This window comes from Typopeltis vanoorti, chromosome 18 (genome assembly GCF_054136105.1).
Source record: "Typopeltis vanoorti isolate ZY-2024b chromosome 18, IOZ_Tvanoo_1.0, whole genome shotgun sequence".
Classification (NCBI taxonomy): Eukaryota; Metazoa; Arthropoda; class Arachnida; order Uropygi; family Thelyphonidae; genus Typopeltis; species Typopeltis vanoorti.
This window is the reverse complement of record NC_143566.1, coordinates 39,439,668-39,466,839: the sequence shown is the minus strand read 5'-3', so window position 1 is coordinate 39,466,839 and position 27,172 is coordinate 39,439,668. Positions and strand designations below refer to the sequence as shown.

General features: G+C 35.3%; 1 protein-coding gene across 1 annotated transcript in view; it reads left to right on the top strand.

Moving 5' to 3' along the window:
• The window catches only part of kis (chromodomain helicase DNA binding protein kismet), a 945,984-nt gene that overhangs the window by 511,419 nt on the left and 407,393 nt on the right, over positions 1-27,172 (top strand). The window contains exons 30-32 of the mRNA XM_090408660.1: positions 2,968-3,068; positions 4,197-4,296; positions 25,055-25,230. Of these exons, the coding sequence (XP_090264786.1) occupies positions 2,968-3,068; positions 4,197-4,296; positions 25,055-25,230 (377 nt within the window). The remainder of the gene's footprint in view (positions 1-2,967; positions 3,069-4,196; positions 4,297-25,054; positions 25,231-27,172) is intronic.

Below are 27,172 nucleotides of genomic sequence, written 5' to 3'. Positions count from 1 at the left end.
TTGACAAGTAACAGACTGATTTGGAGGAAAATTGTAGATAGGAAATTAGTAATGATGTAATTTTTTCATGTAGTACTGTCATATCCTGTACACCCCTTGAGGGTACATGGCAGGAATTTGATGATGATGATGAGTTTCTTATTCGGTTTTAAAACAATATGGGATTTAATATCCCCTTAATTTAAATAATGTTTATATCGCTGAAATGAACCTATTGGCTCTTTATATTTAAGTAACTTAATGGGTGCACCTGTTTGACAACTTGTATAGCAGAGTATATAATTTCTTTTCGCTACACTCTTTGGTATTAATTTGGTCTAGCTACTCACTGATGAAGCCTCAAAAACGGCTGAAACCGGTCTGGGTAGTCACCTCCCTGCCATAATGTAATAACAGCATACATTTCCTAGGGAATGTGTTTTTACATTATGGAAAATACCAAGAATAGCGATCAGAACTTTACCACCTTTGCTGCGAGTTGCCCGGTATTGTATTATGTAGTAGGACTACTTATATTAGCTCATGCTAGTAATCGCTGATACTTTTATAGTTTAGTATATTCGGCATGAAACTCTCTGATTCCAATCTTTGAGTTTCTTATTCGGTTTTAAAACAATGTGGGATTTAATATCCCCTTAATTTAAAATCTTTTTTTATTATCTTAATTAATTGTTAGTTGATTACTAATGCAAATATAGAGAAATTTATATTATCCTGCACCACCCTATATTCAGATTTGTCTATATAATATAATGGAATCAATCATCAACTAACTTTGGCAATCTCACTTTTCTACAGGCCGAGTTTAAAATTATTATTTATGGCTTCTGCAAGGTCCGATAAACTTTGAGTGGTGCAATGAAAGAGAGGCAAACACCAAATTGGAATCAATAAAACAAAACATTTAATGCAGGGTTACATAACATGTACATTAAGTATAACTTTGAAAACAAGATATTGCAAATCACTTAGTTCAAATACTCATAACAAACATAAAACATTAGGCATCAGACATCCAGCTGTCAATTCTACATTCTTCCGAATAATTAAAATGGTTCACACAGTTCAATGTTACAGAATCTTACAGTAAATACTCTTATAGTAGAACTCTCTAATTCTATCTTAGTCAACAAACACTTAATTCAATTATGAGGCAGTTATCACTTCAAGGGGGAAACACTTTCAAGCTCCATACTTCGGCTAATTTTAGTAGAATGCCACAGTTAATGTTAAGGTATATCAGCCGGAGCTGACTCTTATTTCTTCACACTGAAATATAAAAAATGGACTTCTCTTACTGGGTTACATCCTTAGCACATTGGATTCACTATAGGCATACTTAAAACTGAAGTTAACTATCACTTTGAAGTAACACTATTCAAAGGGAATCTTCATTATATAACTGAAATATTAAACATAGAGCTTCACAAGTCTTGATGCACTCGTTTTAGGTAATCTACTTATTCCTTGTTTTCTTCTATGCATTAAATTCAGCCTTACACCATTCTTCCTCAAAACAATTGGAATTCGTTGTAATTTTAGAATTCCGTATAAATATTCCTAATTGCCTATTAATTTCCCGGTTCCTTTCTAATCTATTTACAGCTATATCCAAATCCCTTTGCTGCCACCCGTTACTTTATTCCTTGCTGTCCTGAATGCTTCTCCCCTGTTTACTTTTGTTTTCCAATAAAATACCTTCATTCTTCCCGCCAAAATCTGGTTCTAGCTAGTTCAGCTTATGTCAACTTCTTCTCCCTTCGAATACCGTAGCTCACACTCCACGCACGCGCTATCTAAAATTAACTCTGTTTCCTTGACAACAGCCAATCAAATCCAATCGGAAGAATTACATAAAATTACTTTCTCTTTCAGAAATACAAATAAAGAAATAATCCATAGTTCATATAAATCACATTCAATCATAATAAACACAAATTCCATAACATACATGCACAGCTTCTTATATTATTATATTAAATAAAGTAAATTAAAAGAATAATATTTTTATACAGAGCCTTTTTATTACTATTACATTACTTAAGATTATATTATTAAATAATAATAAACAAAATTCAAGGCAATTATATGAATAACACACTATAAACAAGAGACAAACAATAAATAATATTTACAAGTCTTGTGACATGGAGGATTATGTTGGATTCTGAAAGAAGTATTAACAATTTTCATTTCTCTTCATTTAGAATCCAACACTACCATCACCCAACACAAAAACTAGGTGTCATCAATGCTCTAAAAAACAAGGCTCTGAAAATGTGCTCCAGTGAACAGGCACTGAAAGACGAATTTAAAGTGATCAGCAATACTTTCCAGAAAAAATGGGTATAGCTAAAACACTATTAACAAAATTCTCTACAAGACCTAAATAAAAAACAAAGACAAACCAGACTACAACAAAACTATAATCATTCCCTACATTAAAGCGACATCAGACAAAATAAACAGAGTATTACAAAAATACAACCTCAAAACCACCTTGAAACCCCCTGCAAAATTAAAAAGCTTACTCAACTCATCCAAAGACCCACTCTCCCTGATGGCCCACCCTGGAGTATACCGTATTCATTGCACCTGTAACATACCATATATAGGAGAAACAGGACGTACAATTCCTGTCAGACAAAAGGAACATAAATGGCACATTATGTATAATAACTATGGTGAAATTGGCTTTTCTGATTATGCCCTGAACACTTTACATAGAATAGACTGGAAAAGCACTAGTTGTTTACATCACACCAAAACATAGTATGAACGCAAATTTAAGGAAGCCTAGGAGATTTTAACCATCCCAATCTGAACAATAATGATGGTAACAAAATACATTTAACATTGTTCTACTTTGTTGTTTTTCAAATATTTTTGATGTTTTATCTGATATTAAAATATTATTAGGGTATTAAAAAATAAATTTAATAATTTTTTTTTATCTTTTGTTTTTAGTGTAATTCCTTTGCCATCACCAAATGCCGATGGTGAACCACCTTCTGCATGGTGGGATGAAGAAGCTGATAAATCCCTTCTCATTGGAGTTTATAAACATGGTTAGTACTGTTAAAATACTCTTAAAACATTACCCTCCACCTTTGCACATAAAGCTTCATGTTCTTATCTGCAAAATTATAATGTTTGAGTTCACTCCTGCTGGTTAACTTGGATATGCATGAACAATGCTACTGGAGTATCACCCAGTAAATGATGCTTCCATCTGTTTTTCATTGATTATGAGCCAGTTTTGTGTGTTCTTTAGTAATAATAATAATAAAAAAAAATAGATTTCCAGAAATTTGACCTTGAGATATGAAAAATCCAGATATAAAGAATGAAAAGTCAGATGTGCATCTTATGCTTTCAAGTTTGCTGTCCTGGTGGTCAAGTGTTGAACATATTTCCTCTCCAACCAGTAGGCCATGACAGAAGTCATGCTAACTGCTTTTAGAATTATAGGTGAAAAGTACTTTAATACATTTAATGTTTTCTTAGATCCACGAAAACGACTCTTTTACTATTCTAAAGATAACTTTCTCTCCGGAATCTTCGGCTTCTGGAGAGGAAGTTAGTTCATATTCATTGGTGTTTGTAACTGGAAGGAAGGAAGCAAATAAAATCATCCTGAGGAAAACTCCCTTAATTCTACAAGTGTTCTCCTTTATAGTTAACTCAGTGATGATTTGTTATGACCGTTGAAATTCAGCTCCGACCCCATTCATTCTCATTACTGATTTGGATTTAAGGCAGACGCAATCAGGCTCTGAGGCCAGTGTATTATGTCTGTTAATTGCATGTGTTCTAACTGTTGGTTTGCCTGTTTCACAGGATGAAAAACCTACCATCCCATATGAGAGTAGCTAACTCACCTTCAGCTAAAAAGCTCTGATAAAAGTACTTTGCATCCTAGACAGATTCGTACCCAGTTCGTTTCAACCAGAGGGTATCATCAAAACCAAATGAGTTCACTCCCATTACTTAATGCTAATGCTTTAAACTTGCATCAATATAATACTCAGCCTGCCTGAGTATTATATTGATACAAGTTTCCTTCTGATAATATTATTAGAATAAGTATATGTCATACAACTAATTGAGCTATAATCCATATTTCTCAATTTACTTTCCCATTTATTGAATTATAGAATATTAAAAAATTCTACTGTTAAAACTTTTCATTTTAGGTTATGAACGATACAACGTAATGCGACAAGATCCTACTCTTTGCTTCCTTGTTCGCTGTGGACCCCCTGATGGTGCAGCATTGTTAGCTGAAATGAATGTGTAAGACAATTTTCTAACATTTTAATCTTATCCTAAGGAAGCTTATACTACTGTATTTATAATAAGATGTGTATAATTTTAACATTAAGATTAAATGTTAGATGCTTTAAACATTGATTTTGCAGTTTCAAGTTATTGTGACACAGTGGTGAATGTTTATTCTTGTTTAGAAAAACCAAAATCTTGAAGACTTTCTTTAGACTTATTTTAACTTCAAGTAAACTTCGGGCAAGTTTATCAGCATCTTCAATATAGAATGACTAAAATATACACAACACACACATCAGGACTTAGTGGAATGTGCCTTGATAGAGGAAGTGAGTTCACTATGTGTTATTGAAAATAATATTGAAATACATAACAATCTCTCTTCCTGTATTTATGTGACATATAAATACAGGAAGGGATCAGGGAAAAAGTTGTTTGTTCAAGATGTATTAGAAAACACAATAAGAAAGAGGAATATTTACACAAGACCACTTTCCACAAACAGAAAAATTAAGACATTTATTTCAGTTTGTATTGTATACAAAAATATTGCAGATTTCCTTTTACAGTTTTTCTCTGTTAAAGATGATTTTTATGAAGGTCTTGTTCAGTTATTTTTGAGACAGAAGAAATTCCATACTGGCAAGACCTGTATGGAATTTATGGGACAAACTGAAATAAATGTCTTAATTTTTCTGTTTGTGAAAAGTGGTCTTGTGTAAATATCCCTCTTTCTTATTGTGTTTTCTAATACATCTTGAACAAACAACTGATTTATCAAATCCTTGGTTATTTTATATTCTCCTAAATTACTTTTTAGCAGACATTTGATAACCCTGTTTGACAGTAATAATAGGCGAGTCAAACAATGCACTTGTTTGTGTATTCGTGTTTGAGTATAAGTGGCCTTCAGAAGATTGTAGAATGAGGAGCAAAACCATCACATACTACCAACTTCCATTTCTAGTATGTGATGGAAGGAACCTGTGTGTCAGAGAGTACTGGATATGGGTATAACATCAAAGAAGTTGACCATTGTAATCATTTTATCTCCAATTGGAGACACTGATCACGCAGCTTATCCTGGAAAGTGGCTAAGCATGAGGAATTTTCATTTATACAGTTGGTGGTTACAAGAAACTCAGGAGGTGTATTGGTGCAGTGCCATGGCATTAGAGATTGCTGGAGATGGATGTCATTACTATATCTAAAATAGTCAATTTAATGGTTATTTTATGAAATAACCATTAATGATTATTTCATAAATTTACTAATCTATAAATCTACAATTTAATGGTTATTTAAGAAAGACAGTATTAGACTACATCATGAGCAGTATACAGAGCACAAACAAGAAGGGTGACTTGCATGGTAAGGAAGGCAAAATCAGATTATGAGAGGAAATTCGCTGAGCAAGCGATATTTCTTTGCACAATTCAGAGGACCTGGTCAGAAGGTTGAATTCCCAATGATTGGCATAAAGCTCTCTGAGGAAATGTTTCGGGTAACATTTATGCAAAGCATTCTTGAAAAGAGGCTGAGAAAAATTGTTGAATTAAAACTTGAGGAAGAACAAGCTAAGTTCATACCACATATAGGATATCAAGATCAGCTTTTTACTGTTTTACATATAGATGAGAAATCATGGCAATAGAACAAGGATCTGTAATTAAGTTTCATAGTTCTGTAAAAGGCATGTTTCAAGGTGTCAGAGATAAGCTTTTCAAAACACTACAATTTAATGGGCTAAATGGAACATTACACATAACAGTGCATAGTATATATTTAACTTGTAAGTCAGCAGTTAGAATTAACCATACCACCTTAGGTTAGCCTTTCTAACAAATTATTGAATGTTAATATCATCAAATTTCTTCCTAATGATTTCATTTTTAACATGATTCTGCATGTGATGCCATCTGTTCACTCCCTTAATTAGTCTCAGGAAGGTAGTTTGATGTAAACTCAGGTTTAAGACAAAGGTGCAAACTATCTCCACTCTTATTCATTATCTATGGATTGCATTATGAAAAAAGTGGTGTTTGGAATTAGTGATATATCAAATTTAGCTCTTTTCTTTATGCGTGTGATGTTGTTCTAAACACCTCCAGTGAAAGTCTCCAGTATTCTTTAACTAAATTGAATAACAGCTGTAACAAATTTTGCATGAAAATCAGCAATAAGAACACCAAAACCTTGAAATTAGGCTGGAATGTAGAAAACTTCAGGCATTCTCAGTGAAGAACCTATAGAACAAGTAAAATATTTTAGCTGTTTAGGCACAGCTTTTAGTGAAGATGCAAATTAAACATTAAAATAGACAACAAAATATGCAAAGCCATTATGGTGGGGAGCCAGTTGAATAAATTTATATGAAATAAGAGAGAAATTAGCCAAAACACTAAACTAGCAGTATACAAAAGTGTTCAAACTAGTTTTAAGTTATGGATCTTAGAGTTGAGTTAGATATAAAACACTTGATCATAGATTTGAGATCACAGATGTGAGAATTCTGAGACAAATTAGCAGAGTGAACAGATGTCATCACAGGCAGAATCATATTAAAAATAAAATCGTTAGGAAAGAACTTAGCTAATCTAAGGTGGTGTGGTCATTTATACTGAATGGGAGAAAAAAGGTTAGCAAAACTGATCTTTGATGCAAGGTTGATTGATTCAGTCAGAAGTATTCATACTTTAGAAGACAAAAATGTTATAGCAATATTGGAGTCCTGAGAAGTAAAAACATGGAAATAAGCAATATTGGAAACATAATCATGTCGTACTGTCATAATAGGCTACTCATCATGAATGAATTTATATGCTTTTCTGTTTGGTTACATTGTGTAATACTTACTTATTCCTCTTCGCTACGTAGGGAGCATAGAGCCTCAACCACGGATCTCCATCTGACTATTTTCTGCCAAGCTCTTCTTTCCAGTCCTCCTTAGCTTCTATTCCTCTTCACCAGCTCATCTTTGGTCTATCTCTCTTCCTCTTTCTTTGTGCAAGGAAGAGATGGGCAGCCTTCTGAGGGGATGGTGCAGAACATCAGTAGAGTGGAAGTGACAGAGGCCATGAAGAGGATGAGGAATGGAAATTTGGTGGGCCCCGACAGGATTTCACTGGAGGAAGAGGGAATTGACCTGCTGTGGGACCTGTTCGAGAAAGTTTGCCAACAGGAAAATATACCCGAGGAATGGAGGGAGATTACTCTTATCCCCATCTACAAGGGTAAAGGGGATGCACAAGACTGCAAAAATTAAAGAGGAATAAAGTTGATGTCCCACACAATGAAAATCCTAGAAAGGGTTCTTGATGGAAGATTGAGGAAGGGGGTGGAGATTGCAAAGGAAAAATTTGGCTTCATGCCTGGTAGATCAACAACAGATGCTATCTTTGGGTTACGGCAGATGATGGAAACGTTTCGAGAGAAATAACGGGAGCTACATCTGGCATTTATTGATCTGGAGAAAGCATACGATAGAGTGCCAAGGCAAGAAGTCTGGAGGTGTCTGAGGGAGAAGATGATTCTGGAGAAATATGTCAGGTTGGTGCGGGAGATGTACAGAAATGTGAAGACAAGTGTTTGGACCTGTCTGGGACAGACAGAAAGTTTTCAAGTAACAGTTGGCTTGCATCAAGGGTCAGCATTAAGTCTGTTTCTGTTTAACATTGTGATGGAGGTGGTGACGGAGGAGATGAGAGAAGATGTGCCTTGGACAACGTTGTATGCAGATGACATCTTGCTGTGTGCAGATGCAAGAGAAGAAGCGGGAACTAAACTGGAAAGATGCAGAAAAGTACTGGAAGAGAGAGGTATGAGACTGAGCAGAAGTAAGACGGAGTATATGTGTTGTACAGTGGGCGGCACCCAGGAGACAGATCTGGAGCTGGAAGGAAATGTCATCAGGAAGGTGAGGGACTTTAGATACTTAGGTTCAACAGTGGAAGAAGATGGAGGAGCTGAGAAGGAAGTGGGATGCAGGATACAAGCGGGTTGGAGGAACTGGAGAGAGATGGCTGGAGTGTTATGCGATAAGAGGGTGCCGATCAATCTGAAAGGCAAAATCTATAGGACAGTAGTGAAGCCAGCTATGACGTATGCTATAGAAACTGTGGCCCTGAGGAAAAATAACATCAGCAGGATGGAAGTAGCAGAAATGAGAATGCTTAGGTGGATGTGCGGTGTGACCAGAAAGGATCGTCTGAGAAATGACGGTGTGAGGGGAACAGTGAAAGTTATAAACTTAGGAGCGAAGATACAGGAGGCAAGGTTGAGATGGTTTGGTCATGTGATGAGGAGGGAGGACGAATATGTGGGAAGAAGGGTCATGCAGATGGATGTGCAAGGAAGGCGGAAGCGTGGGCGGCCAAAGAAGAGATGGAGGGAGCTGGTAGACGAGGACTTGAGGATGAAGAACTTGGATGTGGTGACAGCCCAAGACAGGAGGATGTGGAGGAGACTCATCATCAACAGTGACCCCACTTAAGTGGGAGAAGCTGCAGAAGAAGAAGAAGATTGGTTTTGTTTAGTTTTTTTGCCATGATTCTTTATTAGTTTTATTTTATTTTTATTTGTAAAATTCTTCTTAAAATTTATTTGCAAAGCTTTGTGGTTTTTTCCTAATTGCTTCTGTTATGTCCATGTTTCTGATGTATAGAATAGAACTGATTTCATATGGTATTGAATAATCTTTTTTTTCTTTTTTTTTAACTGCTGACTTTATATTCTACTGACATTGTCCCATGTGCTGAATTAATTTTGCAAAAATTTATAAATAAAATCAATTAAAATTCTTACTGAAGTAAGAAGTCCGGACTGCATCATACATTTTTGATATACAGTTTTTCACTCACAAAAATGGCAATAATAGTGTTTTATAAGATTTACATAATCAAGGGGTGTCTACTTGATTATGCAAATTATACACATTAATTTATGTAGAATCACCTGGATCTTCATCTGAAGTACACAATTCACTTAACGCGGACAATTCTTCTCTGGACTCATTTGTTGATAACAATTCATCAATTTAATCATCAGTAAGATAACGTGGATATTTACCGGTAGACAGCATATTGTTACATCACGGAAATCACTGCGGTCACGTGGTTTATGCATCGTGCTGCATATTATTATTATTTGTGACACCTCCAAGTAGTCCGAAGACTCATTACGGGAGGATACCTACTGTATAACTCTCAATCACCACCCGAACCTCTACTACCAATCATCCATATTAGCACCATCTACCGCCCTTCATCACAACTAGTAATTTTTGTCTGTAAATTGCATGTATTCTGAAGGGCCGATTTGTCTGTATGTGGGCTGAAAAACCCAAGTTTCCAGGAGAAAAAAACCTGTTACCTCCGTATGAAATCGGCTAACTCACCTTTGATTGAAAAAGTCCATATATAAAGATTCCTCCCGTCACGACGAGAATCGAACTTAGGCGTTTTCCAATCGAAGGCCGCAATGTTCCGTCGTTCTTCCAATTGCACGGAGGTGCTTAATATGATTAGTTGCACTAGTTCAAATTTTTCTCTTTAGATGTCATACAAGGACAGAAACCCAAGTCAAATAAACTTCAATTGGTTGGCAATCGATTGAGGAACCTACCTGCGAAGTTTGAGTATCTTATGACGATTCTTTCCATACTAAAAAATTGTCTGAGTATGGGAGGCGTGCCAACCCTTCAAATCGAATTAACTCTGTCATAGCAAGGTCGCCATTTTTTTTTTTTTTTTTTTTTTTTTTTCGTGCTTGAGTTAACTCGACCGTAGCAGTTCAAGGGTTAAACCTGTTTCATTTGATCTCCATATTTTCTCTAACATGCATAAAATTCTTCATGCTCTCTATATCTTAAATTTTATATCTCCCTCTGCTCCTCCCTGTTTATTTATTATTGTTCTACATGATTAAAGTTCTCCACTGTTTCTAAGATTTGACCATCCAGTACTTTGTTCTTTTTTATTTTCATTATTTTTGTGTTCATTTTATGTATTCTTAGTCCAACAGTCAAGGCATTTTTGTTGAGTTTTATTGTTTTGTTTCCTTTGTTTATTGTTGTGTATGTGCCAATAAACTTATATCATTTGCAAAATCCAGGTCATGTAGTTGTCCTGTTGAATTCCACTGTATTCCTTTTGTGCTTTCATGACAGTTTTCATAATCCAATCTACAACAATAAAAAATATTGTGTGGGAGAGAATGTAGTACTGTCTAATGCCTGCTTTAATTTCAGACTTTTTCTGAAAGTTCTCCATTGTGTATGATTTGTATTTTATATTTTTCGTAACATTTTTAACCGTCTTGATAATTTTACATGGTATGCCATAATATGACATTAATTTTCATATTTCTTCTTTGTCAATGCTGTCAAAAGCTTTTTTGAAATCAACAAAGTTGATATAGAGTTTTGACTGTTACATTATTATTCTGAGTGTTGCTATTTGATCAATGCATCACTGGTGGCTCTAAATCCTGCCTGTGTTTCTCTTAGCTCTTTTGATCTATTTCTTTTTTTATTTTTATTTTTTAATATAATTATTGTTAGTATTTTACTTGTGTTTAATAATGATATTTCCCTCCAATTATTACAATCAGTTAAATGTCCTTTTTGGTATTTTGATCAGTAATCTGTTGATCTAGCCATTCTTCTTGCATCCATATTTGGTTAAGAAATGGGCAGAGTATATTTGCTACCCAAGTCTCCATAGCTCAGTCGGTATAGATGAAGCCCTTTGGTCAAAAAGACCCCTGGGTTCGATTCCCTTTTATGACATGAGGAACTTTATCTGGTCTCTTTCTACTAAAGGTGAGTTATCCGGTCTCATACAGAGATAGTTTTTTCTCCTAGAAACTCAGGTTTTTCATCCCTCAGAACAGGCAAACCGGCCAGTAGAACACACACAGTTTTCAGACAAGAATACTTGGAGGCATAGGGGTGACCGCCTTATCCTCATATTATGGTTAGGAAATCCAAGGATACTTGGAAGACTGTGGGCACTTAAGTGCCTGTTTAGAGCCACTGATGAATGGATGAATATTCACCATTAAATCTACATCTGCTTTTAAAGTTCATTTGGTATACTGTCTATTCCAGCTGTTTTTCTGTTTTTACTTTCTTTTAGTGCTTTTTGTATTTTGCATTTTTTTTTTTTTTTTTTTTTCTGGTGTTTGTATTTCTTTTTTTTTAAGTTTTTCTCTATCCGTTATTTCTTTGAAATGCACTACCCATCTTTCTGTTTTCTTTTTACTATTGTTTATTTCCTTCTTTGTCTTTAATAATATCTCCTCGTCTTCTTTTCTCACCTGACATTGTTCTCATAAGATTATATAAGGTTTTAGTATCACATATGTTAGCTGCACTTTCTGCCTCATTAAGTTATCTATGGACTCTCTCTTATCTTTTCATGCATTTTTCTTATTGTCTTTATGCATTACTTTTTCTTGTAATCTGATATTATTCTTATCTTGTATTATTTTTTTTCTTTATTTCTTTTCTTGCCCAGTTTTATGTGTGAAGATTTCCATTCTTTGTCTTTTCTTCTATGCGCTCCTGCAGCTTCATGGTATATGTTTTTAATATCTGTCCTCATTTCGTTAATGCTTTTGAATTCTTGATGTTCATTCTGTGTGGTCTGAATAGGAATTTCTCCTGTTACCAATGGTGTATATAAGCTTCTGCTCCTCTCTTTGATCTAACATTCAAAAGAGGTCCTCTCCTTTTTTTTTTTTTCTTGACTTGCTCAATATTTCAATATTGTAGTATTTTTATTCTCTGGCTATATTGGCTGCTTTTGATGTTTCATACATAGTCCTCGCATTCCAGCATCTAGTTTTTTTTTTGTCTCTCCAAATAATGAGTCTTGTCCAAATTTTCTGTTATATTCCTCAGTTCCCTAGTTTCTCCATAAGAGCTTTCACTAAAGGATGTCATTCTCAACATTTTGTCTTTGTTTAGAGTTACTTTATGGTCAGATTTTTCAGTAGTCCTGGTTTCCCTAACAAAGCACTTTTTTCAGACGATATGTTGCTATCATTTCACTCAGCCCTCACTTATTTATCTGCACTTGGGACTGGCATAAATTGGCATAGCTATATCATGGTTGATTTCAGTGTATATTATACTTGACAAGAAATTATTTTCTTCTTACTTCATTATATTGAAACCATCTGGGTAGTATGTCTTGCCATTATGCATTTTGCATAATGGAATATCAAGACAATTGATGTGAAGTTGACAGCCTCCATATACAATTAGACTAGTCTTGAAATTACTAAATGCTTATGCTTACGCTTGAGTGTATGCTTTAAACAAGAGGTCTGACTCCCAGAAATAGTACCTGAACTTACTGAAGTTCCAAGGATACCTTAACAGGAGGGATTTTGCTTGGACAATTGCCTATGGTCACCTTGCAGTAAATGCCATTAAATGGAGGTACTTCAACATTGGAGATCCAATCTGTGCATGCCTACTGTTTACAGCCAGTAGCAGTATGTAAACAGTGGAATGGAATAGATTATGTAATGTATTGGACATTCCATTACTTAGACCAGATTTTTTTTTTTTTATTTCATTTTTTTCTAGCACTGAGAAGAGAATTTTGATTTTTATAATTAATGAATTAAAATATTATTTATGGAAAGTTAGGAAAAAACATGAATTTGTAAACCAGCAATATGACATACAAATGATTTACAATATTGTATCGTGGAAATGTTATTGTTCAATCAGGCAATTTTTGTATTGAGAAAGAAGCATTCTAGAGGATACCAAATTTTTGGCTAGGTGGTATAGACCAATGCTTTTCCAACCTTATGGATGCCAAGGCCCCCTTTGGAAAAATTAAAATATTTCGCGGCTCCCATCAGAAAAAAAAAAATCGTAATACATATTATTATAATATTTATTATATTTATATTCAATACAATATATATTGCATTTGTGTTTCTTATCAATACCTTTGAAATGAAACTTATGTGAATAAGCATATGTTTGTTAATATTCATTAGTCGCCGAAATACGCAAGAAGCAAAATTTGTGAACCAACACCAATGTGTGATTTTTTCCATTAAAATATAAAAAAGAACAAAAAAGAAATAATAAATATTAAATACGTTTCTTTTAAGATTAAAAAAACTACTTAGTCTTAAAACATTTTAAATTTGTTTTCATTATTTCACGGCCCCCCCTTCAACAAAACTTGCGGCCCTCAAGGGGCCATGGCCCACAGTTTGGGAAGCGCTGGTATAGACCACCCATGTTGTGCAATATTCACCAAGGGTAGATAAAAAAAATCTATTTTTTTTTTACTATTCGAGATTTTTAAAATGCTTTTCTTAGTTCAGTATAGTCTTATGGTCAATTGCAGGGATGACTGGAAAGCATTTCCAGCAGAGAAGGCCAACTCAAGGCAGTTAACCTAGATAAGGGTAACCATCTGGGTATCAGTCATGTTTGCACTTTAGTTTCAATCGGTATTTTAGATGTTCAGCTACATGATGATATTATAGAGCTGAGGCCTTTTTTCTCTATTGAAGTAAACTGAATTACTGAGCAGCTTGCTCCCACAATAGGCAGTGCCTTTTATGTTGACTACTTCACAATTTACTGTCATTCCTATAGCATTGAGGGTCATTGAAAGACAACTTCAAAGTATCAGTCATGTCTCTTCATAGACTCTTTGTCATGGGTTCAGAATATCTGTTGGAAACATACTCTCCACTCCAATCCAGATTAAAGAATGGGACAAACTATTAGCCCTGTCTAAAAAATCTCACATAAATGTTTTGCTTATTATATACATTTTTTACAGTTTTATATATTCTTAATGAAAATTTTATTTAATGAGGAATACATTTTCTTATGTGATAAAGTAATCTAAAAACATACATATACAGTGTGTATGGATTCGCACTTATTAATGTGTTATGTTACCGGACTTAGTATTACTGGTGATGCCATTTGATTAAGTGGTAGTGATATAAAAGAAACTTAATTGTAGTTATAAGTAATAAACTTGCTTACTGCATATTGTAATGTTTAGAGAATAACACACAGCAATGTTGTAAGTATGTTATTTGTAGGTTTGTGTTACAGTAATATCCGTATGTCACTATTGCTGTACAATGTGTGAGCATATAACTCCAGCCATTTTGCCACCTGAGTTTCGCTTTGAATCTCGGCAGTGGACAAGCACATTAGTTGTTGTTTTTGTAGAACATCTGTAACAGGGTGACAGGGATCGATCAAGGAAGAAGAGCTGAAAGAGGCCTAATAAACTATTTGCTTAAGTTCACTAATCTTGGGAATGTTTTCATATTTATCTTTAATTACTCTCCAAGAATACAGAACTCTGAAATTGATAATTGAAGTACGGTATAATCCATCAAGTTTTTGTATATGAGAATATTTTGTGGTTAATGAAAGGCAAGTGATATATGTTCCAAGGAGCAATATGGAATCTGCTGTATAAAAAGTCCCTGTATGGAAATGCATTTGGAACTGCTCAATTAATGAATTCTTATTGTTTGAGTGATTATTCTTCATGTCTACTCCTAAAAAATTGAAAGACAGATGCATTAGGGAAACTTAAAGATATATTTAAGTATATTGGTCAAATGAGATTTTTAGCTATTGATTTAAGGAAATTAAGAGATAGACTGAACGAATGAGTAAAAAAAAAAAAAAAAAAATCATAATGGCCAAGTGAGACTACAGAACTTTTTGATGAATGCTATGTTCAGTTTATATTGTAAAGTATTTCGTGTTATCTCTCAGTATTGAATTTAACTGTAAAAGTCAGGGTATAAAAGAATATTATTGATCTCATTTATGTAATTCTTAAAATGGTCATTTAATTATTCTTTGTTTGTATTATCTGTTGTATATAATTATGTTTACAGTAAATGTTTTAATTTTTTATAATTGAACCTCATGCTTTAGAACCTAAAATTCTGTTCTTGAAGTCAATGCACCATCACAAATGTGTATCTGAAAATTCTAACCAACAAAAATAAAATTAAATATATTATCTTACTTCACAACTGTCTTTAATATATAGGTTGGATATATAGGTAGGGAATAACATATTTCGAACAAGTCAATCTCATTAAAATATAACACTTGTACTTCCAGAGAAGTTTTTGGGACTCATCTTTGGGATAAGTGCAGAAAAGCATCAAATATCCTTTACACTCTATTTTCTATAGAATGGAGTGCAGATCAATGTTCCTTGCTCTGCATTTATCGTGCACCTGTATGTTCAAAGCCTGATTATGGATCCCAGGTTTACAGTTCTGTAAGGGAGAACTTATGCTCCAGTTGTTGATGGATATCCAATCCATCATCAGGGTATCTGATTAGCTACCAAAACTTTTTGCACATCACCCTTTCAAAGCCTTTATGTCGAATCAAATGAATCTGTTCCATAACTTAAATGAAAATATTTACCTCTTAATTATGCCCTAAAAATAGTGTCCCTTCCAGATCATCCTGCACATGGACTAGTCTGTAAAGTCTCTTTTGTTCAGAGGTCCTGTATCACACACGTCAAACCATCCGTCCTTTTGGTATGCTCCTTAGTGTTGGGGGTTGAAAGGAAGGGAAATAATGTTTTGAATGGAAAAGAACGCTAACTTTTTAGAGGCTGAGGTGACGAAGTATATAATATGCTTGTGCCAAGATGGCTATGAAAGCTATTGACCATGTGTGTTGACAACATTACCTGCATCACACAAAACAGCATTCCTCCATGACAGGCTTATACTCCATCCTGCAACCTTTCAATTTGTCATCTTCAGAAGTCTCATATACCCCCATCTGTCTACCTTCAAATGTTCAATGCACACAGAGCAGCCCACTCAGATTTCTTTCCCCTCTATACAGATGGTTCAAGATCAGAGATCTCTGTTGTCTGTGTTGCTGTGCTTCCTAACATTACATTCTCCAACCAGATCCCACTCAGTTGCAGTAACTACAGCAGTTGCATGCCAGTCAGCTCACACTTGTGCATATCAAAGAAAACTCCTATCAAAAGTATATAATTTATACTGATTCTTTGAGTTCTTTACAGTCTATCTCCTCTTCAGTGTATAATTCGCATGTGGTGCTTAGTGAAATGCTTCAACTCTTGCACAAAATAAAGATCCTTAATTTTGATATTTGGTTGTGTTGGATTCTAAGCGATGTTGGAATTAACCGAAATGACATCACATTTCGGCTGACAATAAAGATCTCTCTCAACAATGGTCACTTTTATATGCCCCTGTCCACTTGTATTGTGCAGGATATGTTACAACCCCTTCACCTCCTAATGCAGCTGCTAGATCAGCTCACACTTTCTCGACCTACTATTCAACAATCCCTTATACTAACTACACACGGGTTATAAAATCAAAGTTAATTGCACAATGGCAATATTCGTTTCAGCAAGCACTGACGAACAGATTACATAAGATTAAGCCTGACATTAAACACAGACAGTCTAGTCAGTGTACAAATAGAATAGAGAAAGTTGTTCTTTCTAGTCTCCACATAAATCAGACATTCGCACATTTACTGAGGACTGATGACCCACCTATGTGTATGAAATGCAACATCCATCTTACCATTAGTTATATTCTGGTGGAGTGCAAGCACTTCACACGAGTGGGGAATGACATTTTTATTTATCTCGCCGATATTATCGGACTTGGAAACTGTATGATATTTTTAAATTTTTATAAAACATTAATTTATTGAAAGACATTTGATTATAAATTTGTTTTTATGTAGATACTAAACCTTGTATATACGTTTTATGTACTCATTTATCTTCTTATAACTTTGTAAATGTATTTCATATTATTCATTAATTTATCATCTTATAACTATTTATTTATTTACTTATCAACATGTATATGCTGCTGAAACAGTGTGTTGGATTCATTTTATTCACAGAATTGAACAGTTTTACTCACAACATGTAGTGCTTCTGAAGACTTGATTGAAGGTCTTTGTGTATGGTGAAAAACATTCCCTTCCCTACAAACATCATACTGCACAGAAACAATTAAAGACTGTGTAATTAAAAACTCAGTAAGGACCCTACCTATAAGCTTTTCACTAGTATTCATAAGACAGACCTGGTGATCGACCTGCTCATGTATAAGTTGCAATTCTATTTGGCAACATTTCCTCTTTTCAGCTTGTGCATCTTAATGATGCTCTGGAAGTGGCTGCCATCTGCCTCATTGAGATCTCTCATAACATTATGTTCCATTTATTTACACAGAGTTCTTAGTTAACTCAGATCAAGTTTTATAATCTTATATTTCAATTGCCCCAGCCCAAACTTTTTATGGGTGACTAATGCATACAGTACTCTGTGGTTAGTGCAAATACAAATGGACAGGGCTGGATTTAGCATACGCTTGACAATAAAGATCTCTCTCAACCATGGTCACTCTTATATGCCTCCACTTGTATTGTGCAGGATATGTTACAACCTCTTCATCTCCTAAGCATCCACTGATCCTGTGGGATGTTGAAGAGAATGTATCAAAGTGATCATTTCCATTTTCTTAACACAATATCCTCATAGAAATTATGCTCTCGGGCATGGACTCTTATATGGAAAAATTAACTGTGTTGACTGTATTACAGTCAGCACCTTATAAAATTTAATTCTAAACCAATCACCTGAACATTATTGATGAAACAATGTATGTAACAGTTTGTATTGTCCGGGCAGCAACTGCATTTATGAAAACACCATCCTGATTTCCAAAAAATCACCAAAGGCATGATGCAACTCCAAATACCAAGCAGCCAAAAATGATTCAAACCATCCTTGGTCTTAATCATTATTGGCTGTCCAAAATATATTAATATATATTTTGGACATTCTGTACAACATAAAATCTAATAGTTTTTAACAATATTCAGTCTAAAGCACATTATATTACACATCAGTCTAAAAGATTGTTTGATGTAATTTACATTGTCTGTCAATGATGCAATCAGTGTGAAAGTTATATGTGGTGAAATCCTGAAAACCGGGGGTAGATGTAGAACACACACAGTTTGTTTACGCTGGAAGATAGTGGATGTGCGCTTTCTGAACTCAGGGTCCATGCCTCAGAGTATAATTACTATGAGGATATTTCAATGGAAGGTGAGTTAGCCAATCTCATACGGAGGTAGCAGGGTTTTTCCCTCGCGGAAACTCTGGTTTTTCATCCCACATACAGACAAATCGGCCCTTCAGAACACACGCAATTTACAGACAAAAAATACTAGTTGTGGTGGCCAGTTGATGGAGATGATTCGTAGTAGAGGTACGGTGTAGTGGTTGAGACAGCTGTAGGTGTCCTCCTGCGATGAGTCTTCAGACTCCTTGGAGGTGTCAGGAATAATAATAATAATAATATTGTGCAAAGAAAATGGAAATTATCACTTTGATACATTCTCTTCAACATTATAGCAAAACATTCAAAAATTAAATTTTTGGAATGTTTTGCAATAATTTTAACAACACCTTTGTTTCCTCCTGAATTTGGATATTGAAAGAATAAGATAAACTGGCTTTTCTTAAGATGGGCTAGTCTTGCAGGAAATGAAAAGTGCATGCTAACTCTGTCATGTCAGTTCCATGTGATCTCATCATACCCGGTATGCTCTCATCACATCCATAAAAGATGGTGGAAAATGATTAAACATCTTTCACCATTTCTTCTGAATCTCATCTTATTATATAAGAGAATACTTATTGAGGAATTATTTCCAGATTTGTGGCATAACTCAATTGTCGGTGCATCCATAAAACCAGAAAAATAGACCCAATGCAAGCAGGCAATTAAGAGGCTGTTGATAATTGCTTGTTGTTACTGACCAGCTATTTCTAAGATATTGAAGAATATGGTTAAGGCCAGACTTTATAGTATTTAGAAAGCAATGACATACAATGTGGCTTTGATCACCAATCAACATTGGACCATTTGAATTGTGTAGAAACACCTATAGGACATATATTCCTGAAACATGGACATCTGGTTTTGATTTTCTTTGATATGGAAAAATTGTATGGCAGCCTAATGATATAGTGCAGTGGTGTTGAATCTTTTTATGTGCACATGCCAAAAGTTTACAAATCAAGTTGCTGACATGCTGGGCAGTTTTTAATAGGGGAAAAATTAATAGAAAATTAATTTATTTATTTATAATATATATATAATATTTTAGGGGTGCTTAAGGCAAAGCTATATAACTGAGAGGAGACCGCTACATAGCCTTCAAAGGCATGCCGAGGACCGACCAGGGCTTCTGACCGAATGTAAAATCCTCACCTTCTCGTGGTGCACCCTGTTAGGTATCTACCTGGATACTGAACAGATGAGGATGGACTCGTAATTTGGGATTTAGCCGACCAAATTGTATTCTTATTGGCTTAAACCAAAATTTCAAATGATGGTACAACATGACAGAATTTCATGCCGGCTGGGGCATCGCCCGATTAAACAAGGCTCCTTGTTTTCGCCAGGGAAAACAGTGAAAAAGTCAGCTACTGGAACAAATCCTAAAACTTACCCCAACTCAGCATCACCAGAGTTCAAGATCAGTGCTGTCAAAATAAGAAGCCTGAATGGCAAAGAAATGGAGCTAGCTGAGGAATTAGATATAGGGGTGACTGAAACAAAAAAAAGACAAACTGGTGAGATCTTTCTGAGCAATAAATACAAAATGTTGTTATATTCAGGCAATGACAATCAAGGAAAAGAAGACGTAGCCATAGTATTCAACACTAAATACGAGGCTAATCTTCTTGAATGTCAGGCAATTCCAAGTAGAATGATGTGAGAATGGGGAATTGGACAATGAGACTTATTTGTGCCTATGGTCCAACAGAAGGTTCTACAAAGGTAGAAGTGAAGGAATTTTTTGAGGCTTTAGAGAATGCAACTAACACAATGAAAAAGGAAAAGTTGGTCTTTGTTGGGGATCTATATAGCAGAGTAGGAAATGATTGTCAGACATATAAAAATATTTTGCAAAAATTTGGAGAAAAAAGCAAAGCTTATAATAATGGCAAATACTTGTTGGATTTCTGCTCAGAACATGGACTGGTTATTATTAAGACAATGTTCCAACATAAAAATGTGCACAAATTCACATGGAGAGAAGAAGCAAGGAATAAGAAAAGTCTCATTGACTATGTTATGACTATGATAGTGATGTTTTCCCACTGGTGCAGGACACCAGAGTGTACAGAGGATTTGAAATTGGAAGTGACCAGCATTTAGTCTTGAGCTGGATAAAATTGAATTTCATATTGAAAAAAAGAACATGCGAGAAAGTTTTAAAGCGAATAAAAGTTGAGCAGCTCTCAGATGTGAACTGTAGGCTAAAATACACAAACATTATTCAAGAAAAAATGAAAGCGTTTGAGAACAGGAACCAAACCATGGAAGTTCAGTGGCAAGCCCTGAAGAAATCGCCGATTTATTCAGCCAGAGAGGCATGTGGTGAGGTTGTGTACAAGGATAGAGAAAAATCAGAACTCCATGGTGGACACAGGAAGTTAAAGAGGCAGTGAAGGAAAAGAAGAAAGCATATCAAAAGTTCCTGGCAAATAAGTCAGTTTGTGTATGCTCTTAGAGAATACAGAGACAAATGTAAAAAAGCTCAGCACTATTTAAAACTGGCTAAACTAAAGTCATGGGAGGACTTTGGCAAGAACATAGGAAATAAATATCAAGAATGTGGCAAGATATTCTGGAGGTCGTTGAAGAAGCTCAGAAATGGAGGAAAAAGTGCTGTAAAAGAAATTAGAGATGATAAAGGTGACATGAAAACAGGAGAAAAAGATATCTTTGAAGTATGGAGAAATTACTTTGAAAAACTGCTAAATGAAACAAGCAGTGACGGCAGCACAGTGATAAAAAAACACAAACCAGGCATGCAGTCAGGAATACATATCCATACTTGAAGTAGAAAGAGCCATCAAAGCCTGAAACTGCTGAAAGACAAAGTCAGCAGGAGTAGATGATATTAGACCAGAAATGCTCAAGTATGGAGGTATAAAAGTCATACAGTTGTTGCACTGCATAGTTCAGAAGGCCTGGACAGAGGGACGAATTCCAGATGATTGGAGTAGAGCTCTCATATTTTTTTTATTGAATGTAATTCTCACATTCAATAAAATTGAATGTGAGAATTACAGAGGCATTTCATTACTGAGTGTTCCTGGTAAGATATATGCAAGTATACTTGAATTCTTGCATATATTTATGCAAGTATTGAACAGTTGACAAGGATTGTGGAAGAGAAGCTTGGTGAAGAACAGGCTGGATTCAGGCCAAATAGAGGCTGTCAGGATCAGATTTTCCTTTACGACAGATGGTTGAGAAATCATGGAAATATAACAAACATCTGTATTTAAGTTTTGTAGATCTGGAAAAGGCATATGACAAGGTGCCAAGAGAGAAGCTATTCCAAACGCTACAGTTATATGGTGTTAATGGGGCATTATATCAAGCAATACTTAGTCTGTATTTGAGTTGTAAGTCAGCAGTTAGAATTGAAGGAATTACAGGAAGATGGTTTAATGTTAAATCTGGTGTCAGACAAGGATGTACATTATCCCCTCTGTTATTCGTTATTTGCATGGATCACATTATGAAGGAAAGTAGCATTAAACCTGATATCAAAATTGGAGGCTGTCCGGATCAGAAGTCCTGGACAGAGGGAGGAATACCAGATGATTGGAGTAGAGCTCTCCATTCATCTGGAATTCTTGCTTTATGCAGATGATGTTGTACTTCTAAATAAATCCGCTACAAGTTTGCAAGATTCCCTGACTAAATTGAATAACTGTTGTAATAGATATGGTATGAAGATCAGCATTAAAAAGACAAAGACTATGAAAATAGGCAGAAACATTGAAAATATCAACTGCATTGTGAATGGAGAACTTACAGAACAAGTTAAACATTTCATCCTTAGGCAGCACGATTTTTTAGTGAAGATGGTAAGTTAAATATGGAAATAGACAACAGAATCAACAAAGCTGGTATGGTAGGAAGTCAACTGAATAAATTTATGTGGAATAAGAGGAAATTAGCTGTATACAAGACAGTGTTTAAAGCAATTTTAACTTATGGATCTGATAGCTGGGTTAGAAGTAAAACACGTGACCAAAGACTAGAGACTACAGATATTAGAGTCCTGGGAAAGATTAGGGCATGAACAGATGGCATCAATGGCAATATCATATTAAAAACGAGGATATTAGGAAAGAACTTGATGTTGTCAGCATCCAGGAATGCATTAGCAGAGCTAATCTCAAGTGGTATGGTCACTTAAGCAGAATAGGAGAGGAAAGATTAGCAAAACGAGTGTTCTCTGCCAGGTTGGCAGGAAAAAGACCCAGAGGAAGACCAAGATATAGATGGTTTGATACAGTAATAAGTGCCTGATAATATTGGAATATTGACATTAAACAGACTGATTTGGAGGAAAATTGTAGATAGGAAGTTAGTAATGATATAAATTTTTCATGTAGTACTATCATATCCTGTACACACCGGAGGGTATATATATATATCAGGAATTTGATGATAATGATGATATATTTTATAAATAATATTTTATTTTTTTTTATTTATAATATTTATTTATATATAAATTTATAATATTATTCAGTGTAAAATTGATTAGTGTATTATTAAATTAATTTTAATGATGTTGATTTGAAATAAAAAAACAGTAGTGAGAAAAATATTATGCATTGTAACTCACCATCGAAGTTAGCTAAGCAGAGGAAGCTGCAGAAAGATGTCAACTTGTCGGCAAAATGCTTACTGTATTTACTCGAATATAACTTGCCCTCGTGTATAACTCGCATCCCTGATTTTACTTTGTGAAATAAAGACATTCAAAAGTTTTGCTTATACCTCACACATGAAAAATGTTTAAACATGTTCGCTTCGAGCCGATAGTAACTCGCTCCTTGTGGTAACAACATGCCCTCCTCAACAGTCATTATACTGTATATGCAAGAAAAACAAGTAGTTTTATTGTATCCCTGAATAAGGTATAGAGGCTTTTGCAGTCTGTGTAATATATTTCTCGACAAACAGTGCAATTAGAGATAGCTGGAAAAGTGCTAACTAACTAATTGTATGTCCCCTCTCACAGAAACTATGCTGTGTAGACTCGAGCAAAACAATATGTTGCACCGAAACACAGTATCTAACTAAAAACTATTGTCAAATTTTTCAATTACATGAAATAAGTGTTTGTTTTATTTCATTTGAAATTCTCGATGTCATTATGACAGATCACAAAGGCTAACTTCAAATAAAATTCTACCAAGAATTGAAACATGCCATAGAATGAGTGTGTTCGTTCTCCTGCCAGCTCAACCAGCAATAAAATTTACCCAAGAGTTGAAACTTTGTGTGAGTTGAGCCCGCCGGTAATGAGAAGTTCTGTCGGAACAAATGACACCTCTGTCGTGAATGTGTTAAAACTAAGATATATATAGTGAATGTTGTTATGACAGTTTCAGATGTTGTGGAATTTGGTTGATGAGAATTAGCATTTTAACTCAACAATTGTCGGTTGCCTTTGTCTTCGGGTCACATGATCTTTTGTTAATACCGCACCAATCATATGCATATCTCCATAACTGCTGTCTCGTGTAAAACAAAATTTAACTTGTATGTATTGTATTAATTAAAAAAAAGTTGAATAATTTATAAGCATATAAAAGGATATCACCTGTAAATCGTTGACATGCCAGCAAAATTCTCGGACGTGCCACCTCTGGCATGCGTTGCCATAGGTTCGCCATCTATGATATAGTATATTAAAAGATATATCTATAATCCTGGTCTTCCTGTTTTTATCCACCTCTATGTGAGGAACCTGTTTGTGGTGGAGGAGACTTCCCAGGGATGGTACTTGCTGTTTTTCATTTTCCCTCTTTTCCATTGCTTTTCTTCACTCTACTTCTTCAGTCTTTTTTACTATCATATTTTTTCCACATGACCATTACTGGGATCTAATGCTGTGCTGCTGTGTTTGCCATGTGTTGCGATCCATGGCAAACACAGCAGCACAGCATTAGGAGGATCCTGGTTGGCCTCTGCTTCGGCAATATGGGCAGTCCTGGATGGCCCAGCCAGAATCAAACGACTAGTGGGCTTGCCTTCAGGGGTCAAGGTTTCAGTATGTCTCCTCCTCCTTGGTTCGGGCACAGGTCCTAATGCTTGCTATGGTGCTCATATAGCATCGTGGATAACCCTGGCTTGCCACTCTGGAGGTCAATCATCTGTGGTGGGTAAAGAGCTCTGGCGCTGAACAAAAAAACTATTCAAGCTTGAGTTCTTCATTTTCACTTGTTTCAGGGGCCCTTGGCAAAGTCCCAAGCAAGTAATTTTACCATTGATACATCTTTTGATAACAGAAATAAGAAACAAACGACATGTGATACCAGTAGAAATGTACCAGTTTTTCCTCTTTATCTGTGTAACAGATGAAATATATTCTTCATATTTCATAAAGATGAATTTTCACAGAAGAAAATTCCTGCATATTAAATCTTTTACATAATGCTGCAGCTGCTGATGGGTAGTCTCAAAATAGCATGTTTTGTTTTGTAGTGATCCCATAGATATAGGCTGAACAGCCTCTATAAAAAGACATTTTGTTTGCTGAGATTTTTATCTGACTGTTGTAGTATTTGTTGTGAGGGTGTTTTGTTGTTTATTTTTATAGAAATGATGATGATTTGGAAGATCAGGCTTCTCAAAAAGAAATGGGCGATAAAGAAGATCGTGATGTAGATGATTTAGAACCTCTTTCTCCATCCTCACCATCAAGTGAATTTTCAGTAGCAAAGAGTACTGTTGAAGATCCAGTATCAGTATATTCATCTGAATGTGTTGAATCAGGTAAAATAACCATGGTGTAATTTCTAAAACTTTAGCTTTTGAGAAATGTTACAGTTATTAAATAAAATGGAAATAACAGAACTTTACAAAATGTTATCCAACTAATTTTTGCTATAGATATGATTTATTTTATTTTATTTTTTTTTTTTTTTTCAAACTAAATTACACAGTGTTCCTGTGATATTTTATCTTATTATTATTTTATTTATTTTTTTTTTTTTCAAATTAAATCTCGTTAAATAATGAGACAATAAGTATTATATCAAAACAAAGATTATATTTGGAATATTATATCAAAACAAAGATTATATTTGGAATCGTCAATTACACAGATTTAAAATAATCTCCTTCCATCTCCACACAATGTTTACATCTGTTTTACAGGTCTTTGAAGGCATGGCGGAAGTCCTGAATGGGAACCTCCTTCAGTGTTGGGATAACACTGTTGGATGCCCTCAATGTTGCTGAAGTGCTCCCCTTTTAAAGCACACTTCATCTTTGGGAAGAGGTAAAAGTCTACAGGAGCCAAAACTTGGGGGTGGGGGGTTGCTCACACAGATAGCCATCAAAGACTTCCTTCACAGGCATCGCACAGTCCATGGGGAGTATTGTTGTGCAACAGAAACCAGTTGTTGGTGTGGGACAGTTCTTTCCTGACACGTTGTATGTGGGCATGAATATGTTGTTTTACTCCTAAATAATACTGACCATTCGCTGTTTCGCACTAAGGAACCAATTCACGATGGATAATTTGAGCAGCTTCGAAAAAACAATGACCATTGTCTTGACACTTGATTTTTGTAACCTGACTTTCTACTACAGAGAAAAGACATACCATGAGCAGGACCATCTCCAGTTCTGCACTTGCATGCAAGATTGATATTCCTGAAGGCAGGGTCTTCACTGGATTTAAGATATTTCCTGCAGACAGAAACAAAAAGAATTGTGTTTCTGCATTTCATTTCCAGATCAAACTGAAAACATACACTTTCATCACCAGTGACAATTGTTTGCAAGTTGTTTGCAACACATCATGATTTTGATCAACTGCACATGGGTGAAATTTTGACGACATGCAATCTGGTGCTCTCTCTGTTAGTGTGTCAACTTGTCTGACACAAGCCTCGAGCAAAATTTCCTCTTGTGCAAATCTCTTTCTTAGATTAATCTAGTGGTTTCCTTACCGACACCAAGCTGTACACTGAGTGGCCTAGTGGTTATTCACCTGTCATAGGCAACAATTTCTCTAGCTTTCACCACATTTTCATTTGTCCATGCAGAAACTGCCCATCCACAGTTTAGTTCATCTTCCAGGTACTACCTCCCCTCTTTAAACATTGAAAACCAGCAGAAAACCTGTGCATGAATCAGTTATAACTGTAAACTTTTTTTAGGTCTTGGTACACTGCTGTAGAGCCTCCATAGCTCAGTCGGTATAGACAAAGCCTTTTGGTCTGAAAGACCTGGATTCGATTCCCGTCAGCGACGTGAGGAACTCTATCTGGTCTCTTTCGGTGAAAAGTGTGTTACTGATGTAGTGGGTTTTTTCACCCAGAAACTTGTTTTTTTTGTCCCTCAGAGCAGACAAAACGACCCCGTGAACACCCACGGACTACAGTTAGAAATACTGCCCTTAGGGGATGCAGAAAGGAGTGGGCTCGGTTGCATTAATTGGCTGTTAACCTCCTCGGTAGGGTGGGAGGACTCAACTCGTCCTAAGATAGGATGGATGAGTGGATATGATGACACTTCTATAGCAGTTTTTTTCCTAATTTACAGTAAAATTTTATCACAGCTCTTTGCTCCATGATGCATCTTCTGAGATGCTCCACTCACACATTCTTACTTCAGTGACTGCTATGTGAAAACCCAACTCGAATATCATTTACTCCTGCTGCCTTTCCACATTTCAAGCCTTTGATGGCTTTTTCTACTTCAAGTA